This window comes from Lepus europaeus, chromosome 14, assembly GCF_033115175.1.
Source record: "Lepus europaeus isolate LE1 chromosome 14, mLepTim1.pri, whole genome shotgun sequence".
In the NCBI taxonomy this organism is placed as follows: Eukaryota; Metazoa; Chordata; class Mammalia; order Lagomorpha; family Leporidae; genus Lepus; species Lepus europaeus.
Window position 1 is genome coordinate 54762907 of NC_084840.1, and position 24828 is coordinate 54787734.

General features: G+C 42.8%; 1 protein-coding gene across 1 annotated transcript; it reads left to right on the forward strand.

The window, feature by feature from the left end:
- Positions 1 to 291: 291 nt before the first annotated feature.
- On the forward strand, positions 292 to 2777 carry LOC133773438 (microtubule-associated proteins 1A/1B light chain 3C-like). The gene is made up of 4 exons (XM_062210785.1): positions 292 to 349; positions 450 to 505; positions 674 to 780; positions 2528 to 2777. Exons 1-4 carry the CDS (start codon positions 292 to 294, stop codon positions 2775 to 2777), a joined length of 471 nt encoding a protein of 156 aa, XP_062066769.1.
- The last annotated feature ends 22051 nt before the right edge of the window (positions 2778 to 24828 follow it).

Consider the following 24828-nt stretch of genomic DNA (forward strand, 5'->3'; position numbering starts at 1 on the left):
TAATTTCTTTAGCAAAGACACATCTTGAACTGGTCAAGAGCGAAGTGACTTTCTCTGACCAGCAAGCAGGTGGCCATTCCATTTCCAGCCTCAGCACTGACCTCCTGCTGCCCAGGAAGGGGGAGTCAAGAGAAGGGAGGGTCAGGATTGGCCTGATGTCACTCAGCCCTATTTAAAGCCTCCTTTAGGCTCCTGCAGGCAGCGTGGATGCAGCTGGGGGAATGAGTTGTGTTTTTTTTTTTTTTTTTTTTTTCCCTTTAAAGACCAACACAGACACAGCTGTTGAGCAAAATGCCGCCTCTACAGAAAAACCCAAGCCTTAGACCCTTCAAGCAGAGGAAGAGCCTAGGTAAAATTCTGGGGCAGCTCTCTGGGTAACTTGAGAGGCAGGAGAGGATGCAGCTTTCTCTAACTGTCCACTTATTCTTTTCTACCTGAAATCGCTACAGCAACCAGACAAGAGGAAGTTGCTGGAATCCGGGCAAAGTTCCCAAACAAGATCCCGGTAAGACTCACTGTCCTTCCCCAGAGGGGCCTGTATCTGTTCTTTGAAGAAACAAAGATCAAACAATGGCCTCCCCCTCTCTTTTCCAAGTCCCTAAGATACTGGGGGCTCTGAGCCACATTCTTAGGCACCTGCCTCAGGAGAGATCCATGCTGATACTCTTGGCAGGTGATAGTGGAGCGCTACCCCAGAGAGAAGCTCCTGCCCCTGCTGGACAAAACCAAGTTCCTGGTTCCTCAGGAGCTGACCATGACCCAGTTTCTCAGCATCATACGGTAAGTGACCCAGCGGACATGTGTGTGTGTGTGTGTGAAAGAGAGAGAGAGAGAGAGAGAGAGAGAGAGAATTTTGCAACTATCTGTAAGTTTGCTGCACTCTTTGGTTGGTATGTGGGCATTCCAGAAGAAAAGGGGGTTGAGACTTTCGGCGACTCATTCATCTTTTAGATTCTGTTGTGCCCTAAAAAGATGCTGTGAGAATTATTCTATTTTAAACAAGTGGAGAGAACCCCTTAGACAACAAGCAACAGACTGCAAGAGCTGCCGACATTTCGAAGAATTCCCTGAAGTAGTTCTGGCTCTGGAACTCATCCAGAAGATCCTCCTTCCAGATACTGTCTGAAAGCCAGTCTGCACGTCCCTGGCAGAGAGCAGCACCTTTCCTCAGGGTTTGTGTTTCTGGCAGACAGGGAACTGTTTGAAAAGCAAAAGGTCCCTGCCCTTCTTAAAGCTTGAGAGGGTTAAGTGGTGTTGCCTGATGCATGAATGCAATTAGAAAATGATTTGTGAGTAAATACAGCCAGTGACTAAGTCTTCACCAGGTTAAAAAGTCTGTTTGGAGGCTGAATAGCCACTATTGCCTGTTGCTTTGAGGGCTCACTGTGAATGAATGAGTGTCATCGTTTTGTTTTGTTTCAAAGAGTTGTCAAAGTTTCCAAGTTCATTGTGAAGACAGGTGCCTAAAGAGATATCAAAGTCGGGAGGAGATCCCACTGTATCAGTCAATCATTAGGTGACCCCTTGGGGATGGAGAACCCTTTTTCCTCTTCCCAGTCACTGCCCCTGGCTCCCAACCTATATCCTCATCCTCATCCATGTTTATTGAGCACCAACTGTATTCTCTGTGCCTTCTGGACTCTGTAGAGCCAACCGTGAACAAAATAGACAATAATGCCTGTCTGTGGCCTTCTCCCTCTTGGGGATGCCCAAACACTCATCAAAATTGAGCTTGTAAAATGTAGGAGCAGGTGCAAGCTTGGGTGCAGGAGCTTTTCCAACCCAGCCAATGGCAGTATTCCCATCCCTAGTTCCCACTCTTCTTCTACCCCCAACCCACTGCAGAATGGTTGCTTTTTACCCAAAGGCACTGGGCAATAGCCAGAACTAATACCTTTGGCGTTCTTTTAGGAGAAATTACCTGATTATAAACTGAATCAGATTCCAGTCACTCTCCATGTCCCATTTATGTTTGATCTTATCCCACATCAAGGTTCAAAATTCTGAGAGTGCAGTGGGAAATTGTGTCTGTTTCACTAATTAGAGCAAATGGAAGTGTGTGGAAGGTGAGACTGAGCCTTCCTGTAGGCACTGTCATCACTGCACACTGAATTGGAAGTCTGTTTACCCCTGACATTTAAAGGATGTCCAACTAAGCCTTGCTCCTTCTCCATCTCCTCGGTGTCGCTGGCAGAGGAGAAATGGCAAGGTGAGGGAAGGGCACATAGATCCTTTCCACGCCTCTTTAATTGTGAGACGCTGGAAAGATAATGCATCATTCTTGCACCCTTGGGGAAATAGCTTTCATCGAGACCTAGGACTTATTTGCTTAGCATTATTGTGTTGGTATTCGCCTTAGTTAAAAATGAAATGGCCTCATCCTTTTGGCCCAACTGGGAGGCCCTGAGGATCTTAAAGCTCCAGGGAAACAGCTGTGAGCAATTCAGTTGTCTTGCACATCCTGAGCCTTCAGATTCCTAAGCTGATTCCCAGGTCAAGTCTCTCACTACCCTTCCCCCCTTCCCAGGAGCCGCATGGTCCTGAGGGCCACCGAAGCCTTTTACCTCCTGGTGGACAACAAGAGCTTGGTCAGCATGAGCATGACCATGGCAGAGATCTATCGGGACTACAAGGACAAGGACGGCTTTGTCTACATGACCTATGCCTCCCAGGAGATGTTTGGCTGCTTGGAGTCAGCAGCCCCCAGCAGTGGGAGCAGCCATGGGAACAGACCTGAAATCCCATTCAGCCCATGTCAGGAGAAACTTGTCCTCTGATGGATGCAACAGACACTGTCAGAGGCACTGCTCTGGTGTATGTTGGAGGGGATTGGGAAGCAGGGATACATGGGGTGATCGGCTCCACCCAATGACTGCAAAGCTGTGGCCCTCCCTGGCTCACATTCTTTGTGCTTTCTGTTCTTACTTTAAGAAAAATGTGAGCTGCTTTTGCAAGTTTTGTAAATAGTCACTTTCTTCTAAATACGAAATGATGAGCTGTGCAATGGTTTTGTGAATTGAGGTGGAGATATATCTTATGTGTTCCCTGTGGCGGAGGTGAGCAGGCCCTTGACGAGTTATTTTACCCCCTCCCTGTGGGCAGCTGTAGAGCAGCTCTGGCCTATGGAGCCAGGTGAAGTCAGAGGGAACCATGGCAAGCTCACCTGGGGGTGCCCTGACCTGTGTCTTCTGAGAGATTATTCTATTTCCTTGGCATTTACTCTATGTGGTTATTTGTTTTTATTTCCTTTTTGTTAAGCTGTGCTACACATTTATGCCAAAGTTGAAACTTCTCAATATAAAGCCATTTAAACAATTTGTTTACTATGTGTCAAGCTTCATTCTATGCAATTTCCTTTTTCACAAATCCATGGTTATCTATTGTCAACCATCATTTTACAGATAGAGAAGCTGAGACCCCAAACCAAGAACCATTTCCGTATTCACACACCTAGGACTTGAGGTTGAGTATGGCTGTAGAAGCCATGCTACTACCCTTCTGCTAGGTTCCCTACGACTCAGTTACTCTTCTTGAGGAATCCCTACCAGATCCTTGAGCTACGGTGTTGAGTGAAGCTAACACAGCTTGCAGGGGAGCCTGAGGACGACTAAGGGGTGCAGTGGAGCTCCATGAATGCACTCATAGTGGAGTTCTCAGCAGCAACAGTAGAAATAAGTGCCCTGGGTCATGCTTGCAGGACATTAATTTTTTTTTAGATTTATCTATTTTAAAGGCAGAATTACAGAGAGGCAGAGGCAGAGATAGAGATCCTCCACCCAGCTGTTCACCCCTGAAATAGCTGCAATGGCTGAGACTGGGCTGATCCAAAGCCAGGAGCTTTCTCCAGGTCTCCCACATGGGTGCAGGGGCCCAAGCACTTGGGCCATCCTCTACTGTCCCCCAGCTCATAGCAGAGAGCTAGATCAGAAGTGGAGTAGCCGGGTCTCAAACAGACATCCATATGGGATGCCAGCACCATAGGCACTGACTTCACTTGCCAAGCCACAGCACCGGCTCTTGGACCACTAATTTTATAGAAAGTGTGGATAAGAGTTTTTCTAGGAAGGAGTGTTATTTACTCATCTGCAGCAAACATTGAGCATTTACTATTTGCTGAGCACTATTCTGGGTTCTAGAGATATAGCACTGAACAAGATAGGCAAGGTCTCGAACCTCATAGAGTTCTCTTTAATTCCAGCAAGGGAAGGAAGATGATATTCAGATACTTAGGAGTATAATAAAGAAGAAAAACCAGAATGATTGCCGATGGAATAACTTTCACTGGGACCAAATGAAAAAGTGGAGGTAGAGTATGGCAGGCAGAAGGAAAGGTGGCTGAAGGTTTGAAAGTCTGCAGAGTTTTGCAAACAGAAAAGATTGTAGGATGAGAGTGAGAAGTTAGGCAATCTCTGTAGGACCCTGTGAATTTTGTTAAAGGCTTTGGACTTTAGTTTAAATGTTGGGGGATGGGAAAAAAGGAAGAGAGAAATTTTGTTGAGATACAGAAAATGTGTGGGCTCACTCCGGTTCCTCAGCAGTGCTGGCCCTGGCATATGCCCCAGCTCCCTCTGGAGGGTCTGCGGTTCCCTACTCCTAGCTGCTCCAAGCTGGTCTTTCCCTTCCTTCCATGCCAGCTCTAATCAGTTCCCCGTCATTCTTCATCCCCCATCATCTTTGCCATACACCAAGTAAAAACATTGTCTCACAGAGTCGTTCTCCAGACAGATCCTTGTTGTTTCACTCGATCCATTAATATTCTTCCCACATAAGTATACTATGATTGACACTGAGCTTGATGAGGGATCTGTGGCCCTGGACATTTACCCAACTGCCCATGCCCAGCGATGCCCCTCTTGCCCTCAGCTTCTCCACTGCCTTGGTTGTTCTTGAATCACAGGATCTTGGGATTGTCATCATACTGCAAGGAGAGAGGATCTTGCCTGGGTTTGTAGCTAGATGAGCTCTTGTATTTTGTTTGGGCTCCAAGATCCATTTAATGTAGCTTCCCCTCATATATTAACTTTTCTGGTTAAATTGCATGATGTTAAGGATGGATTCAGATGTCTTGGTTAGGGTGGGCATTGCATTACCAGCCAAGACTCCGTGCATAAAGCAGCTGTTTTGTTATACCCATGAAGTCTCTGGTAAGGGAAATGTAAAGTAGCAATAGTTTGTCTCTGCTCCATGACATCTGCAGACTCCACAAAAGACCTGAAAAGCTGGGCATGACTCAGAGGGCTGAGACTGAAATCATCTGGAGGCTGCTCGTTTACTTTCCTAGACTGGGATGACTCAAGGCTGGGTCCAGCTGGGACCAAAGACTGGCAGGGCTCCAAGTGACCTCTCAGCTTGACAGCTGGGTTCCATGGAGCATCCTCAGAAGGAGCAGCTGGACAGCAGATGATCCAAGAAAGCCAGACAGAAGCTGGCCTGTCTATAGGAGGTGGATTTCAATCATTTTCAGTCTGATATTGTCCTACACAGATATATTGTTGGGAATTTATACTTCTATGAATTATGATCACATTTCTTCAAGGCTATTCATAATTTTCTATTGATTTTTATTATAGTAACTCATTATATGCCATGTGTATTAAGAATAAATCCTACTTCCTGTTAATATCTACAGCAGTTTTTTCTCACGTGGATGCTTTTTATGTGATCATTAGCTCAGTGGCTTGAGGCTCACAATGTGACTAGACTCTCCTTTCTCCAACATGACTAGAAGTATGCAATCATCCTGCATTTACTTCTCTCACTATGCTTGCATTATGTTTACACTTATTTGAACCAAATGAAATTTAAGAAAGTTTTCAGGATCCATTTTTTTCCAACTGTCATACCTGAATTTACTAAGCACTCAGATTGTCACACATGAATTTACTGAATAATCTCCATAAAAGTTCCTTAAGAATGTGAACTTGACTTGGGGAGAGAGGCAGTATTTTTCATGGCCCCCAGCAATGATAAATATATTTTTGGTAGTTGGTACTTAATGATAGTTAAAAAACTGCAGTGTCAGCCTCAGAGGGAGAACCCAGGAGTGTGGAATTTTGCTGAGTGTTTTCACAGACTGGGTGGTGGGGGTGGGCAACCTATTGCAAGGCTTTAGTTACTCTCCCCAAGTCATAAAATAAGTGAGGGCTGTTACTGAACATGGTGCCCTCTCGTCTGAGGCACTGTCTTATATCTTGGGTGCCATCTTGGGCTCTGGCCCAGTCGCCATCTTGTACAGTAAGTTTCGGTCTCAGTTCCTAAGTTCAGCCTGGCTTCCTAGAAGTCAGGTGACCAAACGGTCCAACCACAAGTGTCAACTCCACCCCTACCCTAACAGGATTCGCTGCTCCCACTTTCTTATCTCTGCAAGGCTATAACAAGCCCTGTTTTTCTACACAGGTCCTCTCTCCCACCCTCTCTCTCCAGCCTATCATGTTCCCCGCCCCCACTGACAAAACCTTTTCCCTTACTCTGGTGTTTGGTGTGTTTTGTGGTGGCCTTTCGAGGGCTAGAAGGAAAATGCAGCTTCTTATGTCACCACTAACATGGGAGTTATAGATAACCCCAAATTCACTTGAATGCCTGAATTGGAGGTCAGCAAACAGGTTCATGGGCTATTTGACCCAGAGCTTATATTTATAAATAAAGTATTGTTGACATGTAGTCATGCCCACTGGTCTCCAGAGCTTTTTTGCTAAAATGACAGAGTTGAGTAGTTGGCAAAAGTCCCTGCACCCCCAGGGAGACCTGGAAGTAGCTCCTGGCTCCTGGTATCTGACTGGCCCAGCTCCAGCTATTGCAGCCATTTGGGTAGCTAATCAGTGGATAAAAGACCTCTCTCTCTCTCTCTCCCTCTCTCTCTCCCTCTCTTATAACTCTGCCTCTCAAATAAATAAAGAAAAATATTAAATTACTTTAAAAGTCTTTTAAAAATGAACAAATATTTCTTGAATTCTTTGTATCTACTTTTCCAAATAGATTCCTGTTTATATGGGACTAACAGGGAACTTGCCAAAGTACAAAAACCACAAGTGAAGAAACTTGAAAACAGTGACTAATACACCAAGATTTTAGTGTCCAAAGCACCTTCAGACATTTTTTTAGATTATTTTATTATTTAATTTATTTGAAATTTAGAGTTACAGAGAGAGGTAGAGACAGAGAGGTCTTCCATCTGCTGGTTCACTCCCCAATTGGCAACAACAGCTGGAGCTGTGCTGATCCAAAGCCAGGAGCTTCCTCCAGGTCTCCCACATGGGTGCAGGGGCCCAAGCACTTGGGCCATCTTCTACTGCTTTCCCAGGCCATAGCAGAGAGCTAGATTGGAAGAGGAGCAGCCAGGACTAGAACCAGTGCCCATATGGGATGCCGGCGCCTCAGGCCAGGTCTTTAACCTGCTGCACCACAGCACCAGCCCCACACCATTAGACATTAACAAAAAACAATTTAGACCATGAAATCAGACCAATTAAAGGAGGAAAAATAATGAATAAATGCAATGCTTTTGGTGATCGTATATGCTCAGATTTCCTGGCACAGTTATGAAAACCTCTCCAAAAGTCACTTTCAAGTTTAAATCTGAAGGAATCACCCAGTGAGCTTGGAGTGGGGGTAAGGGTGTGGATCCATGAGTTTAGGGAGGTGGGGTTATGTGTATAGAAAAGAGTGAAACTGTCCCTGCTTTATTATTGAGGGCTAATTATATTATAATTGGATTTATGATTAGATTTAGATATTTAAAGTTTAGATTTTATATTCTCTCTATAAGAGAAACCACATCTCAGATTATGGTACCATTATGCGACTAAAAAGAGATTTTCTAAAGTTACCCTGAGACAAAGGCCCTATAAAGACTTTATTCTCATATTCTGGAGAATAATTCACTGAATCATTTATATCCTGGCCTCTAAGTATAACTTAGATCTTTTCCTTTAGCTCTAGCGTCACTTAGGTTTTCATGTAACAGAAATTAGTACGTCCCCGGCTACAGATCTCAGGAGACCTCGCAAGTCTGGCTTAAAGTTGGACCTGTCATTCCTTAAACTACTAGAAGATTAAAATATATGGCTTTATCATCAACTTTGGGAAAACTACAGCTCTGTCAAATCAGCTATGGATGTTTCTCAATCTGGATCATCTCTGTCCTTCTGCCGAGTCGCTGAGGTCCCTCAGCACCAACCTCCAGCACCAACACAAGCCCCCAGTGGCCAGAGAAGTGGTGAAAATCTTGATTGGGTCCATTGTTTTGTCCCTGGAGATCAGCTGTTCTGGGGGCTCTTGTGTTCATTCAAGAAAGAATTCAGATGTAAGACACTGAGTATCAGAGTACTGGTAAGCATGCTAGCAAAGTTCAGTGAGGAGACTACACCTCACAGACCAGGTGGGCTTCTCAGTAAAGAACTGGAGTTTTTCTGGATGTTGGGTGTGGGCCTATTTCTTCTCCCCCTACACTCTTTCTGGGATGTTGCTGGATGGAGGCCTTTATGGCTATGAAATCCCTCCCAGAACTTCATAATAGCCTCCTTGATGAAGGGCAGATGAGATTCCTTAAACTGCCCCCAGGAGAGGGCTGGGACCAACCCAATGGGGTTATGGAACAATGGCACAACTTTTGATACGTAAATGCTGATTTGCTTCCAAGACTTGCCACCTTGTTCCATCACACAGAAATTCCCATTTTTTTCCTGCTCCTCTCAGACATAGGCTCATGTCTACTGCTACAGTTTCAGTACAGAGGAAGGGCAGCCAAAGGGACAGGATGATCTAGAACATATTTTGGAAGCATTTCCTGTGTCTCAGAACTTTTTAAAATATTTTCTGTCATTTGACTCAAACAAATGGATTTAGTTTAACTTTGTTTCAGACAATTGACATTCTTTCTGTAAACACTAGGCATTTTACATAGCGGTAAAAATTGTCCAGGTAACATTCAGGCACATCATGGTTAAACCAAATTTATGCTTTTATTAGAGCAAGGGAACCGTAGCCATTCAGAGGGCTCTGCCCCAGACTGCTTGAACTCACCTTGGATAAGCAACCAGCGGTCAAAGACAGGAGAGGAAGTGGGATTCTAGCGAGGCACTGTTCCTCACAAGTAACCTACCAGCAGTTCTGGGGAAAACTGTGGATTTCAGATAATCCTCTATGAGTCAGTCAGAAATTACCCTGGAGCATGGGTAGGGGATACTTTCTCCAGAACCTTCCCTTACAGGAATAGGGCTAGGACCTGTAGACAAATCTATACCTCACTCTATAAAACATTTCTATTCTTTCTGGTTTGGGGACATTTCCAATTTTTTGTTTTATTTTCTTTTTTCATTTTCTACCTGGTTTACATTTTGATATGGATTCTGCAGTCCACCAGAACAATGGAAATATATGGAATGTCACTGGTTTCTGTAAGCTTTGGTTAACAAAGAATACTGATTTTCATGACTCTTTCAAGAAAACTTTCTCGTATTTTTTTGATGAAGTTAGCTTTCCATTGTCTTATTGAAAACTAGCATAGCCAAGAAATAATTGAATCAATACAAGATAAAATGAGGGGCCAGCACTGTGGTATAGCGGGTAAAGCCACCACCTCCAGCGCTGGCATCCCATACTGGCACCAGTTCAAGTCCTGGCTGTTCCTCTTCCAATCCAGCTCTCTGCTATGGCCTGGGAAAGCAGCGGAAGATGGTTCAAGTGCTTGGGCCCCTGCACCCACGTGGGAGACCTGGCGGAAGCTCCTGGCTCCTGGCTCCGGATTAGTGCAGCTCCAACCATTGCGGCCAACTGGGGAGTAAACCAGCAGATGGAAAACCTCTCTCTTTCTCTACTTCTCCTTCTGTGTGTAACTCCGACTTTCAAATAAATAAATAAATTTTAAAAAAAGATAAAATGAAATTTGAGATTCAGTTCTTAATGTGAAACATGATGCAAACTCTTGCAGTTAAGAGCATAGCACATGTAGGTGCTCAACAAATATTTACTAAATGAATAAATTATTTTTCATTTCCTGTGATGATGAAGTGAGATATTCTACCTAAAGAGCATGAAGGAACTAGTGTATTCCCCTGAGCCCAAAGTTAGACCCCTAGATTGAGTGAGTTGGTGACAGACACAAGGGCTTGGGCCTAGGTCATTTCATGCAGCCTCACCACTAGCTGATTCCAATAAGCTTGTGCAAGTATGCAGCCTTAAAATACTTAATCAAACCAAGGCACCAGTTGTCAGACCTTTGCTCAGTTGTCAGGGACATTGAGACAGGCAGGGCTGAGAACTGAAAAAACATGTGCAGAGCTGTAGGTAGATAGGTTGTTTTTTATATAGGCAGCAACAGCAATAGCAGCATAGGTGACCATAACATAGTGGCAGCAGCCCACAAAGGCTGGCTCCTTCTATACATGGTTACACAATAGTGGCCATTAGCCAAGTAGTTACCCAGAAGAAAAATATATCAGCCTTACTAGACCTGATATGGGATAAGGCCGGTAGTTAGATTAGGGCCATTAGCTGGAAATCACATCTCCCCTGTCCCACGTAATCCTATCTGTCCACCTGCCAATCAAATGACCCCTTCCCCAGGATGTACCCCCCTTGACCTTGGGGTGGTACCATGTAACCACTCCCCTTTCCGAACTCATAAGAAGCCCTGCAACAGGGAGGGGCATTCTCTCCTCCCACAGACTCAGAAGAGACAGGTTACTGAAGCCTCCCTCTCCCTCTCCCTTCCTCTCTCCCTCCTTCTCTCTCCTTTTTCCTTCCTGGCTTACTCTGTTCCTGAACATGGCCCGTGTGTGTGACTTCCTCACCTTTTTAAATAAACTTTACCACTTTGTAAGTTGTACTTGTGCCTGTACTTAGAATACTTTTCTAGGTAAAAGGCAGAAGCCTGGAATAGGGATTTTTAGACACCACCTAGTCCACAACAGGCCCATTGACGAGCAGAAAATGTGTCTATCACTGGACCTGCCCAGTTTCCATGGAGGCACAGATAAGAAAGCCTAACAGCATGCAATCTTAACACTATGTCTGGTTTTTCTTACAGTTCCAACACCAGTTCACTCAAATTTGCCCAGATCAGAGAAAAAAGTTGATTATTTATACATATTAAGTAAATAATGCAAGTCAGATACAGCTAAAATCATGAAGATGACCAGAGTATAATATGACTTTAAGTTTGTGCCTCTACTCTTACTAATCAATAAAACACTTCTGAGTATAGATAGAATGAGAAGTGATTTTCCCATAATTCACTAATTTACCTGTTCAACAGTTGTAGGTAAGTAGTACATTTCTGCACCTTAACTGATAATATCAACCAATGTTTTATGACATATCACACCCAATGCAGGTGTGCCCCTTCTCCCCAGGAGCAGAGGGCTCCCAGGCATGACCAGAGCTTGAGGAAATATTCTACAATAGCACATGCATAAGTCCAAAGACCAGCATTCAGTCCTGGTTCAGCCTCTCACAGGCTCCAAACTCCTGGACAATCGCTTCACCTGTCTGGCTTTCCCCTTCCCATCAGGAGGGGGGGTTTGATGCTGGTGGCCCAGTTCCCTTCTATCACAAGTCATTAAACCCAGGAGTCCTGGTTGCTGAGATCCTCAGGAGGAGCTGCCCAGGGGAGTGTATCCTCTCTCTGGATTTGCAGGATAGTCGATTTGCTTGTTGTTCCCATAAGTAAATGTGTTCCATCTTTTCCAGTAACCAGGCTTCCTTTCAGTTACATTCAGTGTTTCTCTGCCAACAACAGTGCCGTAACTATTATCAACTTATTGAGCCCTTCCTTATACATTCCTTCTTCTAGATTCTGTCCTTTTGTTTTAACAGGATACAATTGACTGGAATTTAACTTCCCGATGTTAACAAAGCTTTCATTTGGTTTTGGCTTAACTGTTATGGATTCATATGCAATAATAGTTGAAAAGTCCTAGGAACTAACATTTATTGACCACAATGAGCCAGGCATCATGATAAACTCTTTTCATGAATGGTTTTGTTTGAACTTCACATCAATCCTGTGAAGAAGTCACTATCATTGTCCCTATTTGGGCAGTGAGGAAAATTGAGAGGGAGAGAGATTAAGGAACAGCAGGGAAGCAAGGATAGAGCTGAGTGTTTTTTTTAGAAAACATTTATTTGATAAATATAAATTTCCAAAGTACAACTTTTGGATTATAGTGTTTTTCCCCCCCATAACCACCCTCCCTCCTGCAAACCATCCCATCTCCTACTCCCTCTCCCATCCCATTCTTCATCAAGATTCATTTTTAATTATCTTTATATACAGAAGATCTACTTAGTTTATACCAAGTAAAGATTTCAACAGTTTGTACTCACACAGATACACAAAGTGTTAAGTACTGTTTGAGTAGTAGTTTTACCATTAATTCACATAGTACAACACATTAAGGACAGAGATCCTACATGGGGAGCAGTGCTCAGTGACTCCCGTTGTTGATTTAACAATTGACACTCTTATTTATGACGTCAGTAATCACCGAGGCTCTTGTCATGAGCTGCCAAGGTTATGGAAGCCTCTTAAGTTCACAAACTCCGACCTTATTTAGACAAGGCCATAATCAAAGTGGAAGTTCTCTCCTTCCTTCAGGGAAAGTTACTAGAGCTGAAATTTGATCACTGGCTTGCTCTGGAACCCAAAACCTTCATGACAATCATGCTATTTACTGTTTATGATCTGTGAGAATCTTAAATTCCAACCACACTAACAATTTGCCTTTCCCTAAGCAGACAAAACTCTATTGCCTACTGGCCTTGTCACAGCTGGTCTTCCTATCTGAGGTGTCCTCTTCGCACAGAGGGATTCCCCTGGGGTAGTCCCGACTCCTCTCTGCTTCAATAGTCATCCATGTGGATATACCTGCTTGGACCTATTGAGTCATATGTGTCTGGGAAGTCGGGAAAAGGGTCACACCTGCGAACACACAGGTCCAAGTTTAAGGTGCTTTGCTCTTGGATTCATAATTTTAAAACTCCTCATTTTAATTTACAATGTAAAAAGTGTTAAAATTTTTTATTTATATGACTGTGATTTCTTTATGAGCAAGAACATTATTTTGTATCTCCAGAACCACGACAACTTGGCATTAAGGAAAATGTTATTCCTTCATTCTTAAAATACATACTTCCATGATTGTCAATTGTATACTGAATAATTCCCAGCTTCCATGGTATGTCATATAAGATGCTCAATGACCTAACTATCTGTGTGGCCTCATATAACTTAATTCCAAAGCTACAGATAGATTTTACTTACATTTAATGGAATTTCCTCAAATCTATCCAGAACCCTGTGAATATAGCATGCTTCAGGGAATGGTGCCTCTGTATACTTTTCATTCATTGCACTGTAGCTGAGTCCCAGCTCAAGCTAAGCTTAACATTCCTCAGATGAAACCCTGAAAATTCCTAACCACACTAATTCTCTCCATGGACATCTACAGAAGAGAAAACCAAACTACCTGCTCTGCATTTGCCATACAGAGACATAGGTAAACACCAGCTGGGCATATCTGGCAAAATTTCAGGCAATGAAGGCAAAAGGTCTAGGTTACAAGGAGCCCATTTATTTATTTGGATATGAGGCTGGTTGTGCCTTTGGATATTTTTCTAAATCCCAGAACCATTTTTACCATCTTTTAGAGACAAAATAATTTCACTTGATGGCACAGACATGGACCTGTGGACTTAAGCCTGGGATGACAATTTCCCCTGTGCGTAACTAGCTGAGTTTGGGGTGCGGCTGACAGCTGCAGCACCTCAGCAAACACTGTAGATCTCAAAAGAGCTTTGCCCAGAGCAAGGGCCAACACACTGTTTCTGCAAAGGGCCAGACAGTAAATATTTTAGGTTCCATGGTATCTGTCACCACTCATCAACTCTGCCATTGTGGTTGGAAAGCAGCCAGAGACAACCCAGAAATAAATGCTTGTGGCTGGCTTCTCATAAAATTTGTTGCACACTGAAATTTGAATTTAAAATAATTTGCTCATGTTTCAAAATACTATTCTTCAATTTATTTGTCCCAACCTCTTGAAAACATTTAAAAAAAAAAATTCTTAGCTTGTAAGCTGTGCAAATCAGGTATAGTCTGGATTTGGCCTCGGGGCCTGAGTTTGCTGACTCTGCTGGATCAATGGCTCAGAAACATCAGGTTCCCTTGAAACAAGATTGGTGCACCTGGCCCTAAGAGCTTCTGATTCAGACAACCTAGGGTGAGGCCTGCCATTTCTAACAAGTTTCTAGGTCGTCTTTTCCTGTAAGTCTGTCTGCCACACGTGGCGAACTGCGAGGGCAGAATTCTATAAAGCCACTACCTTGTAGCATTCAAGCCTTCGGGTTTGGGCCCTGATAACAGTCTCTGCACAGTGCCTTACAGGTGTTATTTTCATCGTGAATCAGCGGTGGCTATGGTACAGAAAGTCAGGTCAGGTCTCCAACAGAGGTATGTGGGGAAAGAGGGAGGAAAACACAAGGCAATGTTCATATTCAGGTCCCTCAGCAGGTCCATAAAGATTGTCAGAGAGTCTGGGACTCCCGGGGGTGCCAGTGAAGAGATGACCAAACCTGGCCTGTGTCTAGGTTGTGAGTTTATGGAAACAGCTATAACTCCCTGGAGCAGCAGGGAGTCTGGGATTCATGTAGGGCCAGGAGATAAACTCTCCTTAATTTTTAAAAAAACCTTCTTCATCAGTAACAAGAGAGGCCAAGGTTGGGAAAGCAGATTCCATGTGAATTGAGAAAGAAGGGTTTGTTTTTATGTTGTGTTTGATGATGCTTTCTTCATGAACTTTTTCTGTCACCAAAGCATTCTCATGGTGGTTTAGGAGATGAGGTACAGTGTATCTGAACCTTGGGGTAGCCATGTGGTCATGTCACCTGACTAATACCCCTGTGCTCTGGACTCCCATTAGTACTATGAGGAAGGAAAATATTCCTTCTGCCCTCTTAGTTTATGCACCTGTGGGCCTGAAAATTAAGCTAACAAAACAAAATTGACAGAGGAAACACCCATTTTCTATTTATACCCAGGAGAGTTCATAGAAGAGAGATAAAACTTAAAGAAGCAGTTAAGACTTGTGGATTTATATGCCATTTAAACACAGAGAGGGAATTGGGTTTTGAAGGACAATAAATGTGGAAAGCTGACCAGAAAATAAATGGAGGAGCTAACGGAAGATAAGGGTTAGTCTAACAGGATCTGTGTGCAACTCATTTCCCAGTCAACTCTCCATCTCTGATGAGGAAAGTAGCTCTTACTTTTTCTTTGGGGGCACTGTCACAGAGGAAAACTGATGCTCTGCTCTTAGGCAGAGAAGAGGAGGGCAGAGAGCTCTGCCTGAATCTGTGATTTCTGAATGGCCTTCAACTTCAAATGTTCTTTAAGCCAAGAGGCATATCTGGTAGTGGTGCATCCTAATTCCCCTCACCTCCACTACAGCTGGTTTGAGAGCCAGCCTGCTGGGATGTGAATTGTGCCTCCCTCACTTGCTCCATAACTTTGTCAAAGTTACTTAAGATTCTCTGTGCCTCATAACCCCCTTCTGTAAAACTGGAGATAAAAATAGCACCCACCTCACAGACTGAATGGAAATTCAATGAATTAATGCATGTAATGAGCTTAACATAATGCCTGTCACAGATTAGACATGAAGTAAACATTAGCCACCATTTTGCTAGGCACTTAGCAGCATGTGCTAGCCTTTCATACATATGTCTGGTCCATGGGGTTGTTACAAATGGAGGCTGTAGACTCTGAACACTAATTGAAAAAGAACATTGGGCCTGTATGCTAACTTGAAAGACACAAGTCCAGTCAAGCAACTCCTCCGACTGGGTTGTTGGGCTGCCCTGACGTTAAAGCTCTTACACCCACAGGAAATGAAAGCAGTATCTCACAGAGCTGTCAGCCATTTCACATTCATGGCAGCAATAGTTATAGTAGGCAAGAAATGGAAACAACTTACATGTCTGTGGATGGATGACCAGATAAAGAAATGGTAGCATACGCTAGAGGAGGATACTTCAAAAAGTTCCAGGAAAATGTAATTGAAAGATGTTAGGATTCCAAGATGGTGGACTAGGGAGGAAGCTTACTGCTCTAGTCTAGGGGAAGATGGTTAAAAAAAAAAAAAGTGGAGAGAGTGCAAACTCAGGAAAGAGTTAGGGAGAAAATGGCAGTGGAAACTCCATGGAAGATAGAGGGATGCTGTGGATCTACGTGGAGTGTATGGATGCACAACACAAGCACAGACAGAGCACAGGACCCCAGCAGCTGAGAGCCTTGGCATCAACTTTGGAGCATGAAGTGAGACCAGATTGTAGCAGCCCAAGCCACTGGCGGTACAGCTGTGGGAAGAGCCTGGCATGAGTCCAGAGTACCTGCCAATGTAGAGGAAAACAAAGGAGGCATGTTTCTCTCTCCCTGACCACCTGGCACTGGCATCCCTTAACTAGCTAAGAGAGGGTGGGCACCATTTCAAACATGTGTAACAGCTGCACTAGCTCATGTCCACACACCCAGCAACCACCCGAGAGGAGACACCTTGCTGGGAGGATTGACGGGGGCAAGGTGCCCAAGTAGGACTGTGAGATGCTCCAAGCCTCCCAGTTCTTCACAGCCTCTGGGGCTTAGGCTGCCTAGGCGGAGTACCCACAGGCAGCTGGCCCTGAAAACGTCTCTGCATCTCTGTGGATGGGACAAAATGGCAGAGCAGAGTGGATCCTCAGCAACCTGTGACTGTAGAACACACTGGAAACACTGTGGCTGCATGGGAGGGCACAGGTGTGGCTGGGTCTCTGGGCAGTCACTTGGATGGCTCTACATGCTTCGGGCTCTCTGATTGCCTGGGGTGGGTCATTGTTACAGGATCCATGCTCACACTGAGGACTGCACAGATCCTTTGTGTGGTTATTGTGACAATGCAGATGAATATAGTACTCACTGGGGCTATCAACCAGGCACTGGTTGCCTTGGAGGAGAGAAGGTAAGGGTGAGACTACGCCAATACAGCTGATAAAAAAAAAAACAAAAACAAAAACAAAAAAAAAAACAAAAAAACCTATCCTCTGATTTAAAAAGAAATCTACCATGCCCAACTTGGGCATCACATTGGACACTTCTCTCACACTGGAGCACTGAAGAAAGCTCCCTGACCACACCCAGCACACACATCTGGTTATTCACTGAAACAGCAAACACTCCACTAAGCCACAGAGGCATTGTTCAAAGATAAAACCCAACACAGCGTGCAAAAAAAAAAAAAAAAAGTGTCTCCACAAATGCCTTAGATAAATGCAGAAATTCAAGAAACAAGAATAAGGAGGACAACATAACAAAATGATACCCCCAAAGAAAGCAACACTACTTTACTAGATGTGAAGGTGAAGAGACTGATGAAATGCCAGACACAGAAAATCATCAAGGAAACAACAGAGATAATTGACACTATACACCAAATGAACCTAACAGATATCTTTAAAATTCTTCATCCTTTAGCTGCAGAATACACATTCTTCTCACCAGTACATGGAACTTTCTCTAGGCTGGACCACATTCTAGGCCATAAAGCAAGTCTCAGCAAACTCAAAAAGGCATAATCATACCAAGCTTCTTCTCTGACCACAATGGAATAAAGCTGGAAATCAACAAGTTATGAATCCCTAGAACATATGCAAACACATGGAGACTGAACAACATGCTCCTGAATGAACAGTGGGTCATTGAAGAAATCAAAAGAGAAATCAACAAATTTCTGGAAATGAATGAAGAAGACAATACAATATGTCAAAGGTTATGAGATAAAGCAAAAGCAGTGGTAAGAGAAAAGTTTATAGCAATTGCTACCTACATCAAGAAATTGGAGGCACAAAATAAATGAGCTATCAATGCATCTCAAGGACCTAGAAAAACAACAAACCAACCACAAAATTAGTAGGAGAAAAGATAATTAAAATTGGATAATAAATAAATAAAATTGAAACAAAAAAGTATACAAAAGATAAGCAAAATGAAGAGCTGTTTTTTTTTTTAATAAATAAACAACAAAAAAAAAATTGGGGCCGGCACTGTTGTGTAGCTGGTAAAGCCACTGCCTGCAGTGCTGGCATCCCATATGGGTTCTGGTTCAAGTCCCAGCTGCTCCACTTCTGAAACAGCTCCATGCTATGGCCTGGGAAAGCAATAGAAGATGGACCAAGTCCTTGGGTCGCTGCACCTGTATGAGAGACCTGGAAGAAGCTCCTGGCTCCTGGCTTTATATCAGTGCACTTCCAGCCATTGCGACCATTTGGGGAGTGAACCAGCAAATGGAAGACTGACTCTCATTGACCCTCTCTCTTTCTCTGGATGATTTCAATAAATAAATAAATCTAAAAATAATTTAAGAAATTCATACATCATTGACCCAACCAGTCAAAAAAAGAGGAAGAAAACCCAACTCAATAAAATCAGAGATGAAAAAGGAAATATTACAACAGATACCACAGAAACAAAAAGAACCATAAGGAATTACTACAAAGAGCTGTATGCCAACAAACTAGGAAACTTAGAAGAAATGTATAGGTTCCAGGACACATACAACCTACCTAATTGATCCAAGAAGACATAGAAAACCTAAACAGATCTATAACCAAGACAGTGATTGAATCAGTAATGAAGACTCTCCCAACAAAGAAAAGCCCAGGACTGAACAGCTTCACCTCTGAATTCTATCAGACATTTAAAAAAAAAACTAACTCCAATTCTTCTCAAGTTATTCAACACAATTTAAAGGGAAGGAATCCTCCCAAACTCCTTTCATGAAGCCAGCATTACCTTAACTCATAAACCTGAAAAAGATAGAACAGAGAAAGAGAACTACAGACCAATTTCCTTGACGAACATAGAAGCAAACGTCCTCAACGAAATTCTAGTCAATCAAAACCAACAACACATCAGGAAGATCATCCACCTAGATCGATTGGATTTATCCATGGTGTGCAGGGATGGTTCAACATTCTCAAATCATGTAATATATTACATTAACAAATTGAAGAGCAAAAATCATGTGATTATCTCAATAGATGCAGAGAAAGTGTTTGATATAATACAATATCCTTTCATGATGAAAACCTTAAGCAAATTGGGTATAGAAGGAACATTCCTCAACACAATCAAGGCAATTTATGACAAACCCATGGCCAGCATCTTACTGAATGGGGAAAAGTTGGAAGCATTCCCACTAAGATCTGGAACCAGACAAGGATGCCCACTCTCACCATTGCTATTCAATATAGTACTGGAAGTTTTAGCCAGAGTCATTAGGAAAGAAGAAATCAGGAGGAAGTCAAACTATACCTATTTAAAGATGGCATGATTCTTTTTTAAAAAATATTTATTTATTTGAAAGTCAGAATTACACACAGAGAGAAGGAGAGGCAGAGAGAGAGAGAAAGGTCTTTCATCTGCTGGTTCACTTCCTAGTTGGCTGCAATAGCCGGAGCTGTGCTGGTCAGAAGCCAGGAGCCTCCTCCAGGTCTCCCACGTGGGTGCAGGGGCCCAAGGACTTGGGCCATCTTCTACTGCTTTCCTCGGCCAGAGCAGAGAGCTGGATCAGAAGTGGAGCAGCCGGGACTCGAATTGGTGCCAATATGGGATGCCAGCACTGCAGGTGGTGGCTTTACCCACTACACCACAGCAAAAGGCACTGACATGATTCTATATGTAGGAGTTTCAAAAGACTCTACTAAGAAACTATTGGAACTCATATAAAGTTTGGTTAACTGGCAGGATATAAAATCAACACACAAAAATCAATAGCCTTTGTATATACAGACAATGCCATGGCTGAGAAAGAACTTCTAAGATCAATTCCCTTCACAATAGCTACAAAAAAAATCAAATACCTTGTAATAAATTTAACCAAGGTGTCAAAGATCTCTACAATGGAAATTACAAAACATCAAAGAAATAGAAGATACAAAAAATGGAAAAATCTCCCATGTTCATGGATTAGAAGAATCAATAGCATCAAAATGTCTATACTACTGAAAGCAATTTACATATTCAATGCACTACCAATGACATTCTCTTCAGATATAGAAAATATGATACTGAAATTCATATATAAATACAGAAGACCCCAAATAGCTAAAACAACCTTATATAACAAAAACAAAGCCAGAGGCATCACCATATCAGATTTCATACTATTTGTTGAAATTTTACTTTGCGTAGGGTTAATCTTATGTGTATAAAGATATCTGAAAATAGATCTTCGTAAAAAATAAGAATGGGAATAGTAGAGGGAGAAGGAAGAAGAGTAGAAGTGCAGGTGAGAGAGGGTAGGGTAGGAAGAATCACTATGTTCCTAAATTTGTATATATGAAATGTATGAAGTTTATATACCTTAAATAAAAGGTTTCAAAGTTTAAAAAAATACACACTATGGAAAAACTAGGCTAGCTAAGAGAAAGATGGCAGGCTGGTGCTTCAATAACCAGGCTCTCCTCCAAATGGAAGCAGGTCAAAGTCAGGACTCACTGGGACACACAAAACTAGCTACCTGAGTACAACCATGATAGAGATATGTAGGGGGTGAGGTCTCCATTTATTTCATGCCTAGCCTTGTGAGTAGGTGTTCCAATTCTTTGCAGCAATTGGTCAGTGCCCAGATTTTAAACTAAATCATTCATCAAAGAGTGGGTAGTCCTCCACTTTCCCCCAATCAGACCTCCAAAAATCTGCAAGAGCAGTCATTTAGATGCCCATGTCCCACACTGGAGGCCTTGATTCAGCTCCCAGCTCCAGATCCTGATTCCAGCTTCCTGTCAATGCAGACCCACAAAGGCAGTGATGATGGCTCATGTATTTGTGTTCCTGTATTGATGTAGGGGACCTAGGCTGAATTCCCAGCCCCTGGCTCTCACCCTAACTCAGTGCTGGATGTAGCAGGCATTCGAGAAGTTAACCATTGAATGGGAGAGTGCTCTCCCCTGCCACCATCATGCATCTCTCTCAAATAAATGTTATAATAAAAAGAAATTTCATGGAAAATAGAATCAAAAGACTACATGAATTTTCCATGAACTTTTTGAAGCCCCCTTGTATATATTGATAAAAGCCTTGTGCTATAAACCTTAAACATATGCAGTTATAAAAAACAAAAACTTGGGGCCAGCACTGTGATGTAGTGGGTAAAGCCTCCACCTGCAGTGCCAGCATCCCATATGGGTGCTGGTTCTAGTCCTGGCTACTCTACTTTCAATCCAGCTCTCTGCTATGGCCTGGGAAAGCAGAGGAAATTCTCTCTTTCTCTATGCCTCTGCTTCTCTCTGTGTGTAACTCTGACTTTCAAATCCTTGGGCCCCTGCACTCTTTAGGAAACCCAAAGAATCTCCTGGCTTTGGATTGGCATAGCTCTGGCCATTGCAGCCATCTGGGCAATGAACCAGCACAAGGAAGATATATATCTCTCTCTCTGCCTCTGCCTCTCTGTAACTCTGCCTTTCAAATAAATAAAATAAATCTTAAAAAAACTCAACCATAAAGCTGGCTACAAGACTTGGTGTGGCCCTCTCCATCCTTTCCCTAAAATCATGTCATTCCCCTCTCCCCTTTGCTCAGTACATAAGGTTCATTCTCCCTGTTCTCTTCTTTTTCCTTGTCCAGTCTCCCTCATAGTCCTTGTCATCACTGTAGGTCAATTCCTACTTGTGAATTGTTTGTTTCACCTCTATTTTCTTTCACCTAAGATTAAACTCAATGAGTATATGTGCCAGATATTCATCAACCCTGGACACCCAGAATCCACCGCAGCTTCTAGCATCCTATAGGCACTTGGAAAATGTGAGTGGAATGAATGGAATATTAGGAACAAATAAAGTCATAAGAAAATGCCCCATGTCACAAATCATTGGGGTTGTTGAGTTGGTAATCTACTAAGAAGGCATTGGCAGTTATCTTTACTAACAGTTGCTGCCACACACTGAAGACCTAGTAGTTACTTAACAAGAATTGATTGAGCACATAAAGCAGACAGCATACTGAGCTTGGAACTAACCATAGTGATAGACAAAATAGTTGGAATCCATCCATTTAGAAAGATCCTGGCAAAGTTGCTCTAATTATTTTGGTGTGATTTTGTATCTCAAAAGAATTTCAGCCTTAGAGCTAAACTACAATACTTATATAAGGAACACCCCCTTCTTTAACTTCTTTTTTCAAGATTTTTTTTTACATATTTGAAAGGCAGAGCTACAGAAAGAGAGACAGAGACAGAGACAGAGACAGAGAGAGAATCTTCCATCCATTGGTTCACACCCCAAATGGCTGCACCAGCCGAGCTGGGCTGGTCCCAAGCCAGAGGCCAGAAGCCAGGAGCTTCTTCTGGGTCTCTCATGTGGGTAGCAGGGATATCAGGACTTGGGCCATGTTCCACTGCTTTCCAGCAGGAAGCGAGATCCAAAGTGGAGCAACTGAGACTCAAACCAGCATCCAAATGGGATGCCCGTGTCACAGGCAGTCGCTTTACTCCCCACGCCACAATGCCAGCCTCTAACTTCTTCTTTAACTGAGGTTCATTAAATGATTTCATTTCACTACATTTTGAGAGAAAATTTTTCTTTGAATGTTAAACTTTAGATAAACTTCAGTGAAGAAAATGTGGGATTTTCAAAGGAGTTTGTGCTAGTTGGTGCCACAGCCAGTTGCTGGGGAATGTTTTATTCATGTGATTGCTTTTCCTCCCAATCATAAGCCATGCAGTTGGCCATGTTGCCTATAAAACAGGCTGACTGCACCCTCAGCATGGTGCTAGAGGATTGAATTAATGATAGCGAAGTGTGATTTAACAATATCTGATGAAAGACATCATGCAAAGTGGAATCTACTTACTGCTTTTTCCCATCTCTTATAGCTAACAGCTGTGACCAATTTCATTTCTGTTACCAGGATTAGTGTACATTTTCCTTGCCTGGTTTCCATTTTCCTCATGGTGGGATCATGCCCTCATCTCTCCCACCCTCAAACCTAACTCCCAACAGTCCTATGTACAAGTATCCAGCTGCCTTTACAATTGCATCATTTGTGGGGTCCAGTTTCCATGGCAGCATGAGGGGTTTGGAGGTTGTAATTTCCTTTACGGAGACTTTTCTGCATTCCTCATCTCAGTGTTAAGCATTCTGAGCTCACTGACAATTCAGATGCCCTTTTGATCACTATTTGTGCCAAATGGAACTCTTGATTTTCCTAGCGATTTTTCACCCGTCTATCTCAGGAGTATTGTGTAATACAATTGTAGTTTCTATTCTCGTTGTTAGGGGCAGTAGAATACCCAGAATTGTGTTGTCCAGGTCCTCATGCTGCACATTACTGGCCCTTCAAACCCCACCCCATCCTCTGACTGAGGTCTTTTCAGATAATCCATACTCATCTATTTGGATTTTTAAATCTGGTAATTTCAAAAATCTGTAGCCTACCCCATCTTCTATGGGCTTCCCTCCCAGAACAACAGCTGCTTGAGGATCTTTAAATCTTACAAAGCTAAATTAAGTGATCTACAATTGCACAAGTATTGAGGTAAACCACATCCTGATTCAAGCAAACTACATTTGCTTCAAGAAATCTCTGGGCTTTCTATTGAGAGACCAAACAATTTACAACTGGCCATTTGATTGATTTTCCGGAGAATAGGTTAGGTTTGAATTTGATAATGTTATCTAGCCAAAGGCTACTAAAAGCACACATATGCTTGAACAAATTAGGTTACCCATCACAGTATGGGGGAATACACACATGGGAAGCCATGCATGTTTAAGTAGGAGACAGAAATGTGTTATGGGGTCAGAACTTATATTAGGTAATTTTGGAAGGTTAAAAGAAAATAGAGCTGGAGCCAGCGCTGTGGCATAATGGGTTAAGCTGCCATCTGCAGCACCGACATCCATATGGGTGCTGGTTCAAGTCCTGGCTGCTCCACTTCTGATCTATTTCCCTGCTAATGCACCTGGGAAAGCAGCAGAAGATGACCCAAGTACTTGGGCCCCTGCATCCATTTGGGAGACCCAGATGAAGCTCCTGGCTCCAGCCTGGCCAAGCCCTGGCTGTTCAGGCAGTTGTGAAGTGAATCATTGGGGCAGAAAACTTCTCTCTCTACCTCTGCCTCTCCATCTCTGTAATTCTACCTTTCAAATAAATATATCTTGAAAGAGAGAGAGAGAGAGAGAGAGAGAGAGAGAGAGAGAGAGAAAGGAAGAGGCAGGAAGGAAGGAAGGAAAGAAAGAAAAGAAAAAGAAAAGAAAGCAAGCAAGCAATATAGCAGAGCTTTGCTATGAATTGGATGCTGAAAGGAAGCAGGAATAATTGTAATATTAGGTATCTTCATTTGTATTAAGGGAGAACAATGAAGGAGGTTAAACTTCAATTGTAAAGCAGCAGTAGTGATTGATATGAGCCAGGATAGAAACTCTTTGACCATTTTTGTGGTTTGGATAATGTTCATGTTTTGTCTACGGTGAGATCTGATTACAGAGTGGTCTTGTTTATGTCTTGACCATGATGGAGGGTCACAGAATGACCTTGTTTGATGTTGATGCTCTATGAAATTGGCTGTGTTCAACAGGAACAAATTGGCTGTGTTCAACAGGAAGACACAGCTGTGTATCAGCCCAGCTCCAGGGTATGAGGGGATATGCCTTTATCTTCTCCAATAGGGGTTTCAGAAATTAAATGGTAACAATTGGAATATAAAGGGTAGTAATTTTGTCTATTGCTTTTTTATTTATATCCCAGTTTAATCCAGAAATAATTTGCTGCTATCATTCTAAAAGGTACTGATTTTCTTC